Source organism: Penaeus vannamei, unplaced genomic scaffold, assembly GCF_042767895.1.
Source record: "Penaeus vannamei isolate JL-2024 unplaced genomic scaffold, ASM4276789v1 unanchor12, whole genome shotgun sequence".
Classification (NCBI taxonomy): domain Eukaryota; kingdom Metazoa; phylum Arthropoda; class Malacostraca; order Decapoda; family Penaeidae; genus Penaeus; species Penaeus vannamei.
This window is the reverse complement of record NW_027213016.1, coordinates 20,001-30,000: the sequence shown is the minus strand read 5'-3', so window position 1 is coordinate 30,000 and position 10,000 is coordinate 20,001. Positions and strand designations below refer to the sequence as shown.

Genomic DNA, 10,000 nt, shown 5'->3' with positions numbered 1-10,000 from the left:
CCCCCCCCCTCCCCCGCCCCCAGGCTGGAGCCCCGCCTCCCGACGGTGGGCGTGGTCTCGCCGGGCGGCCGATGGAGTCCCCGCAGCGACTCCACGACGCTCACGCCCGTCTCCACGCCCCGCCTGCCTCGCCGTCGGCTTCCCACGCCCGCGAGGACGCCGTGCCCCAAGACGCCCACGAGACGCCGCCCGGGAGTCCACAGGAGGGTGTCCAGCGCCCGCCCGGCCAGGAGCAACGCGCCGCCCATCGCCGTGTCCTTCACGGGCAGTCTGGATGAGATAGGTGGGCGGCCTCTCTCTCTCTCTCTCTCTCTCTCTCTCTCTCTCTCTCTCTCTCTCTCTCTCTCTCTCTCTCTTTCTCTCTTTCTCTCTCTCTCTCTCTCTCTCTCTCTCTCTCTCTCTCTCTCTTTCTCTCTTTCTCTCTTTCTCTCTTTCTCTCTGTGGGCGGCCTGTGGGATCTTGGTGGGCGGCAGGGAATGGGACGAAGTGATAAGAAAAAGCTATGTATTTTGCCGCATGAGGCTGTCTGTGCATCTATCTTATTATATGCATTTATATTCATCTCAGACATACGTATGTAAGTGTGAATGTGTATAAAGGAGTGGAGTGCGTTTGTTTGTACGGGCGTGTGTGTAAGTGTAAATGTAGGTGGATGAGTTTAGATGAGATTGCCATAGAGATAGATAGATAGATAGATAGATAAATGAATAAATACACACATACATATACATATATAGACGCTCATCATTTGGAATTCTAATAAACTAAAGACCAAATACCCCCCCCCCCCAGCCGGCACGCGGGCGGAGCGAGGGGCGGCCCTAGGTCTGGGCGGAGGGTCATGCAGCCTGGAGCTCCCTCGCCCACACAGCGCCGCCTCGTCCGTCGCCTCCTCCTCCTGCGCCACCTACAGGACGTCCCGCCCCGCCTCTGGGCTGGCGAGGTGAGGGCGGCGGGGATCAGGGCTTGGAGGGCATTGAGGATGATGATGATAATGATAGTGATGATGATAATAATAGTTATATATAATAATAATGATAATGATATTGATAATAATGATAATGATAATAAAGATAATGATAATGATAAATATAATGATAATGACAATAACAGTAATTATAAAAATGATAATAATAACAATGATGATAATGACACTAACAACAAGAGTAATAACAACAACAACAACAACAATCATAATAACAAAATCAATGATAACTACAACTACTTCCCCCCCCCCCTCCCCCAGGACCCGCCCCTCCCGCCGGCCCGCCTCCGCCCTGGGCCACGCCCCCCACAGCGACTCGTGGAGCCCCCGCCTCCTGCCCAACCACCGCTCCATCAGCACGGTGTCGCTGGCGGACTCGCAGATCCTCTCGCGGTTCATGGACGGGTGAGGCGCGGGCGTGCGGGCGGGCGGGCGCGCGCTCGTGGCCTGTCGTGTAGTTCTAGTGCCTTTTGATGTGTTATTGTGCTTTTGTTATGTACTTTTATTGTCTTTTTATGTGTTATTGTTCTTTTATTTTGTGCTTTTATTCTCTTTTTATGTGTTATTGTTCTTTTATCATGTATTTTTATCTTTTTATGTGTTATTATTCTTTTATCATGTATATTTATTGTCTTTTTATGTGTTATTATTCTAATATTATGTATTTTTATTATCTTTTTATGTTATTATTCTTTTATTATGTATATTTCTTGTCTTTTTATGTATTATTATTATTTTATTATGTTTTTTTTATTATCTTATGCAATTTATTATGATTATCTTATCATGTATTTTTATTGTCATATTATTTATTTTAATTATCTTATCATGTATTTTTTATGATTATCTTGTTTTTTTATTGTCTTATATATTTTTATCTTATTATGTATTACTATTATCTTATTATGTAATTCAGTTTCTATTAACTCAATTATTTATTTTCATTATCATTTCATTATTTTAATATGATGTGGTTATGGCTTGGTATCATTATCTTAGATATTGCAATTTCTATTAACTTATTTATTTTCATTATCATTTCATTATTTTAATATGATGTGGTTATGGCTTGGTATCATTATCTTAGATATTGCAATTTCTATTAACTTAATTATTGATCATCCTTTCGTTACTCTCGCTGGCAGGCTGGAGAACACGGAGGTGCCGGCGCGCGACCTGCGGATCCTGGAGATGCTGGCCAGGAAGCACGAGAAGCTGTTCGCGGAGGAGCAGCGCTCGCACCTCGCGCACCGCGCCTGGCACCAGCAGAAGGAGCGCGAGCGGAAGGTGGGCGGGGCTCGGGGGCAAGCGGGCCACCGCGCGCGCGCACACACACACATGTATACATATACATATACATATACATATACATATACATATACATATACATATACATATACATATACATATACATATACATATACATATACATATACATATACATATACATATACATATACATATACATATACATATACATATACATATACATATACATATACATACCATACATATATATATATATATATATATATATATATATATATATATATATATATATATATATATATGTCACATCAATAAGAATAATAATGACGATTGTAATGTTGATGAGGATGATAATTGTAATAGTAACAATGACAATAATGATGATGACGACTTTGAAAATAATAATTTAAAAAAATGATAATGATGATAATAATAACAATACTGACCACCAATTCCATTCCCAAAACTACTAACCAAATCTCCCACGCCCACCCGGCCACCCACCCCCGCACGCCCACCCCAGGAGGCCGCAGCGCAGTGGGCGGAGTGGCGCGCCCACGTGAACGAGAAGCGGCGCCAGGAGAACGACGAGAACGAGCGGCGCTGGAGGAGGAACCAGGAGGTCTACCGCCAGAGTCAGGAGAAGCTCGCCCGCCTCATCTACGGGAAGGAGCGCCGCGCCCTCGAGGTCCTCGGGGAGCAGCAGGACGCCAGGGTGGGTCGGCGGGAGGGCGTGGGGGCTCTCGCTCTTTTCTCTTCTTCTTCTTCTTCTTCTTCTTCTTCTTCTTCTTCTTCTACTTCTTCTTCTTCTTCTTCTTCTTCTTCTTCTTCTTCTTCTTCTTCCTCCTCTTCCTCTTCCTCTTCCTCTTCCTCTTCCTCTTCTTCTTCCTCTTCCTCTTCCTCTTCCTCTTCCTCTTCCTCTTCCTCTTCCTCTTCCTCCTCCTCCACCTCCTCCTCCTTCTTGTGTACCCATATTTATTTACAATAATTTCCTAGTGAGAGAAACTGCTGTTTGAATCTCAGTCGATGATTTGACATTTTTCAGTAAACTCCACACAACCGACCGCACAAAACAAGGATGATTGTCTTAGAATGAGTAGATTATCATCTATGTGAAATACCATACCTCTGTCCCAATATATGTGAAGAGATATTGCGTAACGACATTTTATATAGAATTTGATGATTTTTTTTCTCGTTCCCGTCCCCCAATCTTCCTCCTTTCTGGTCCATCAATCTCCATCTGTCTATTGCTTCTATTTCCTTCTAATTCTTCTCGCCTCTTTCCCTTCTTCCCCTCTCTTCTCTCTCTTCCTTTTTCCTTCTTCTTCCCCCTTCTCATCCTTTTTTCCCCTTTCCCCTCGTCATCCCTTCGCTCCCTTCTCCCTTCTTCTCGTTCCCCATCCCTCTCCTCCTCCCTTCCCCCCTACCTCTCCCCCTTCCCCCACCACACACACCCATCCCTCCCTTCCCTTCACTCCCTCCCCCTCCCATCTTTCTCCCATCTCCCTCCCTTCCCCCCCTCCCTGCAGATGCGCCGCCTGGGGGAGCGACGGGCGGCGGAGGCCAGTCGGAAGGCGGCGCAGGAGGAGGCGCTGCGGGCGAAGGAGGAGGCGGAGGAGCGCAAGCGGCAGCACCTGATCCAGCTGTGGGAGCGGCAGCAGCAGCTGGTGGAGCAGCGGCGGCGGGAGCGCGAGGAGTTCTTCCGGAAGGTGAGTAAGGCAGCGGCATTTTCATGTTTTGTCCCTTTTGTTGTCATTTCGTGTGCTATTACCATGTGTATTTTCATTCCAGATCATTTTGTTATTATTATATAATGTTATATTATCGTGTGTATCATGTGCTATCATATCATGTCATTATATTTTGTATGACGTCATCATGCCATATCACTTCTTTTTAAAATATTTACCCTTTTGTTGCGTCGATAGCGTTATTCTTTTCAAATAATTTTTCTTTAAAATTCGTCCTTTATCATTTCATCACATTTCATCAATATCTCCGGAAGGTGAATTATCGTTATCTTTATCATTTTCATGTCACATTTTATACGGTATTCTTATCATTTATCCCACCTTGCTCTCCCTGTCTTTCCCTCTCCCCGCTTCCTTCCTCTCGCCCTCTCCCTCTCCTCCCTTTCTCTCTCCTTCCACTCCTCCCTCTCCCCCTCCCCTCCCTCTCCCTCTCTCCCACCCCCACCCTCCCACACTCCCCACCCTCTCCCACACCCTCGCCCTCTCTCTCGCCCTCTTTCCCTTCCCTCTACCCTACTCACACCCTCACCCCCACCCTTGCCCCCTCCCTCCCCCTCCCCCTCCCTCTCCCTCTCCCTCTCCCTCTCCCTCTCCCTCTCCCTCTCCCTCTCCCTCTCCCTCTCCCTCTCCTACTGCTCTCCCCCCCTCCCCTCCCACATCCACACCCTCGCCCTCGCCCTCTTTCCCTTCCCTCTCCCCCACTCACACCCTCATCCCCACCCTTGCCCACTCCCTTCCCCTTTCCCCCTCCCCCCTCCTCCTCCCCTCCCTCTCCCTCTCCTTCTGCCCCTCCCCCTCTCCCTCTCCCTCTCCCACTGCTCTCCCCCCCCTCCCCTCCCATATCCACACCCTCGGCTTCGCCCTCGCCCTCTTTCTCTCTTCTCTCTCTCTCTCCCTATCCCACCCCTTCTCCCCCTCCCTCTCTCCCTTCCTACACCCTCACCCTCCACCTCGACCTCGACCTCGCCCTCTTTCCCCCCTCCTCTCTCTCTCTCCCTATCCCACCCCTTCTCCCCCTCCCTCTCCCCCTTCCCACACCCTCACCCTCCACCTCGACCTCGCCCTCGACCCCCAGCGCGTGGAGGACGGCAACAGCGCGGAGGCTGAGCGCAACGAGGCGAGGCGCGTGCAGGTGGAGGCCCGGGCGGAGGCGCTGCTGGAGGCGATGAGGCACAACATGGAGGAGCGACTCTCGAGGGCGGAGCACAACCTCCGGATGCTCAACGAGGTCAAGGAGGACACGCTCCGGAGGCAGAGGTGGGCCGGATATTTGAAACTCTGGGTTCGAGTTTATTCGTTTCTTTGGCTTTCTTTTGCAGGAGGGACGGTTGTTGAAGGATTCTTTAACGTTTTATTTATTTTCTGTTCGTTTATCAGTATCATTATCTTTTGTAATAAGTTTGTTTGTTGTAGGGTTTTTAATGTTGTATTCCTTATCTGTTTATCTATCATTATTATTATCTTTTCAGTAAGGTCGTTTGTTGCAGCGTTTTTAATGTTTTATTTCTTATCTGTTTGTTTATCATTATTATCATATTTTCAATAAAGCCGTTTTATTGCAATTATGTGATTTATTATTCATCGATTTATTTTCTCCTTTGTAGTAAACTCTTATTGAAGATGTATTGCGATCATTCATTTATAAAAAAGAGTTATAAAGAGATATGATTGATTTTATAGATTCTAGATTATCAATAGAAAATACAGTTAATATGCATAAGCAAAAAGTTCATCATCAGTGAATAATGATTAGTGATGAAGGAGTTATATCATGTATTGAATCACTTTATTGATATCAGTATCATTATCTGTTGAATCAATGTTACAATTAATCTTACAGTTTAGGTTACAATTATAGAATTATTACCAGTCTGAAGTTACATTTGATTTAATTAATTATCTATGATGATAATGGTAATGATAATAATAGTAATGATAATAATAATAATAGTAATAATAATAATAGTAATAATAATAATAGTAATAATAATAGTAATGATAATAATGATAATAATAATAATAATAATAGTAATGATAATAATGATAATGATAATAATAATAATAATAATAATGATAATAGTAATAGTATTAGTAATAGTAATAGTAATAGTAATAATAATAATCATAATAATCATAATAATCATAATAATAATAATAATAATAATAATAATAATAATAATAATAATAATAGTAATGATGATAATAATAATAATAATAATAATAATAATAATAGTAATAGTAATGATGATAATAATAATAATAATAATGATAATAATAATAATGATAGTAATAATAATAATAATAATAATAATAATAATAATAATAATAATAATAATAATAATAATAATAACAGTAATAATAGTGATGATGATGATATGGATAATAATGATGATAATAATATAAATAATAATGATAATAATGATGATCATAACAATAATGAAAATAATAATTATGATAGTAACAATAAGAATAACAGCAATAACAATGAAAATAATAATAGTAATAATATTAACAATAACAACAAGAAAAACAGTGATAATAATGATAATAACGAAGATAATAATGATACCAATACCCCTCCTACCCCCCACCCGCCCGCAGAGACGAGCGCGGGCGGCGCCGCATGGCCGTGCGCGCCCTCCACCACCAGCTGGAGGCGTCGATGCTGCAGTGGCGCCAGCACGTCCTGCGGCGCCTGATGGAGTCGCTGGCGAAGGCGGAGACGCGACAGGAGGAGTACCTGCAGACGCGCGCCAACAGGATCCACCATGACAGGACGGCGAGGATGAACCACCAGCACGAGATGATGCAGATGTGAGGAGGGGGGAGGGGGGAGGAGGGGAGGATGGGTGGAGGGTGGAGGGGGGTGGGGGGGTAGGAGGGGGAGGGGGAGTGGAGGAGGAGGAGGGGGAGTGGAGGAGGAGGAGGAGAAGAAGAGAAGAAAAAGGAGATAAAAAAGGAGAAGGAAAAGGAGAAAAAGAAGAAGAAGAAGAAAAAGGAGAAAAAGAAGAAGAAAAAGAAGAAAGGATGAGGATGAGGAATGAATGATTAGTGAAAATCATGGAGGAGGAGGTTGGGAGAGAGGAGGAAGGGGAAAGGGAGGAGAATAGGGACGAGAATGAGAACGAGAGGCAGAAGGAGGAGGGGGAGTAGAAGGATAATGAAAAGGATTAGTATGACGTTGATGAGGATGTGAATGAGGGAGAACATGAGAACATGAGTAGGACGAGGAGAATGAGCATAAAAGAAGGAGGAAGGAGAATACGAATGAGCAAGAGAAGGGAAGGGAGATTAATATGAAGTTGTAGATTTATTTTATTTTTCAAATTTCGATTTGCAGATTTTTCATCTTATTTCTATAAGGAAGAAAGTTATGGCTTATCATGGCATGTTCCTTATTTCTTACTTTATCTGATCTTATTGTAAATGGAAGAGAATGTATTGTCTATCTTTCTAATTTATTGAATTGTATTGTGAAAAATAATTTTGAAATATAGAGTAGAGTTAATTTTTAGGCCATTTTTATTCTTGTATTTGCTGGCGTTATGTTGTAATATTTGATTTTTAACGATAACTCATTTTATTTCCATTATTTATTTACCCAACCTCCCCCTCATCCCTCCCTCCACCCTTCCTAACCACTCTATTTATCTCTCCCTCATTCTCTCTCCTCCCTCCTCCTCCCTTTCCAACCATCTTCTCCTTCCTTCCTACCTCCTCCCTCCCCCTACCCTTCCTAACACCATCCCCCCTGCCTTCTTAACCACCCTCTCCATCTCCCTCTCCTTCTCTCTCCTCCCTCTATCTTCCCCTCCTCCTCTCTCCTCCCTTTCCAACCACCCTCTCCCCCTCCCTACTTCTCCTCCTTCCCAACCACCCTCCCTCTCCTTCTGCCCCCTTCTCCCTTTCCCCCCCCCCCCATCTCCCTCCGTACTCCCTCCCCCCTCCGCACTTCTCCTCCCCCAGGGTGATGGCGCGCGAGGAGGCCGAGCTGCAGATGGCCAAGCGGTCCCTGGAGGCGAAGGACCTGCGATCGCTGGAGGTGGCGCGCGAGAGGGACCGGCAGGTGGCGCTGGCGAGGAGCACGGCGCTCACCACCGCCTCGCTCAGGGAGAACCTCAGGTGCGGAGGGCCTCCTCTTTCTCTCTTTCTTGCCATCTTTCTCTCGCGGTCTCTTTCTCTCTTGGCTTCTTTCTCTCGCTGTATCTTTCTCTCACACTTGGCATCTTTCTCTCGTTGTTTCTTTATTTTCTCTCTTTGCATCTCTCTCTCTCTCAGTGTCTCTGTCCGTTCTCCTTTCTCTCACGGAGAATCTCAGGCGCTGCGCTTTTTCTCCATTCTCTTCCTCTCGCTCCTTCCCACAAGACCCCTCTCTCACAAGCAAAGCAAAAACGATCATGAAATAACACCCTCTCACCCATTTCTCCCTCGTATGTATTTTATCCACAATTCCTCTCTCACCCTCCGTCTTCCTCCTGCCACTTCCAGGAAGAAACTGGCGCCGGAGACCTTCGACAAGGTGGTGGCGAGGGCGAATCTGGAACTGAGGATCGAGAACCGGCCGCCAGCGACGTCGTCGGTCGGCACGCGTTCGCATATCTTCCTCGGATAGGTTCGGATTCATCTTCAGGAAACGAGGTTGTTTTGTGGCTGATTTTCGTTTTTGATTCTGTTATTTTTGTTCGTAATTGATGGTATCAATATATTATTTTTGTTATTACCATTATCATCGTTATTATTAGTATCGTTACTACTATTATTATTGCTATTATCATTATCATTTGTGCTAATTATTTTCAATATTGTCATTTATTAATGTCTTACTATTATTACCATCATCATTGTATTTACCAAATTATTCATTTTTGTTATTATTATTTCTGTGTAGTATAATTTCTACCACCATAGCTCTGTAAATAAATGTATTAGAAATTAGTGAACTTAGGCATCGTGTGTTTGCATATGTAAACAAAGGAAAAAGCAGAAAAAACATAAGAAAAAAAGATATAAATATATATAAAATGGATGGTGGATGTTTGATTCTGTGTAATTGTCTGTTCAGAGTATGTTGTCACGTTATCATTACTGTTATCATTAATATCATTATTGCCGTCGTTGTTGATATTATTGCTATAATCATGATTATCATTTGCATTATCAGTAGCATTACCATAATTATTATTGTCATTATTATACTATTCTTATTCTTTTTCTTGGGATCATTATCATTATTACTATCATTACGGATACCATTATTATCATTCTATTACCATTACCTCATTGTTATTATTATTGTTATTAATATAATTATTATTGCCATTGTTGTTATTATTATAATTACCATTATCATTTTTATCATGTTAATTATTAGCATCATTATCATCATTTTATTATTATCAATAATATCATTATTATTGTTGTTATCATGATTATTATTATTATCATTATCATTATTCTTATTACCATTATAATCATTATTCTTATCACCATTATAATCGTTATTGTCATTATTATTTATACTATTATGATTATCATTGATGTCATCATTATTTTAATTTTTAGTACTATTATTATCATTATCATTTTTATCATCTTTATCATCATCACTATAATTATGATGATGGTGATGATGATTATCATCATCATCACCACTGGATAGCAGGAAACGGACACCAGAGAAAACGGATAATAACTCTGTCTTTTAGGGGTAAATCAACTATTTTTTCCAAAACACAAAAACATATGAATAAGTTTTTTTTTTGCCATTTGTTATACCAACTTTTGACAAATGCTTTCGATATGTTAACGTCATTTCCAAAGATGTTTGTGTACAGTGTCTTCATTGTAATAAAGAGAAATGCAGGTCAAGTCTTTTCTTTCCAATATTAAACAAGTACAAAATTATCAGAGCAAGATATTCATTAATTCACAAAAATGACATTATTATCCACGAAGAGCAAGATAAATGATACTACAGTCAATATGTTTTTTT

General features: G+C 42.2%; 1 protein-coding gene across 1 annotated transcript in view; it reads left to right on the top strand.

The window, feature by feature from the left end:
• LOC113817818 (coiled-coil domain-containing protein 177) overlaps positions 1–10,000 on the top strand; it is a gene marked incomplete at its 5' end in the record, with an annotated part of 28,866 nt that overhangs the window by 18,757 nt on the left and 109 nt on the right. Inside the window, 10 exon segments of the mRNA XM_070119295.1 lie at positions 24–283; positions 793–943; positions 1,247–1,390; positions 2,131–2,272; positions 2,778–2,969; positions 3,787–3,966; positions 5,084–5,265; positions 6,610–6,822; positions 7,975–8,130; positions 8,497–10,000. The exon segment at positions 8,497–10,000 is cut by the window's right edge and continues 109 nt beyond it. Of these exon segments, the coding sequence (XP_069975396.1) occupies positions 24–283; positions 793–943; positions 1,247–1,390; positions 2,131–2,272; positions 2,778–2,969; positions 3,787–3,966; positions 5,084–5,265; positions 6,610–6,822; positions 7,975–8,130; positions 8,497–8,620 (1,744 nt within the window).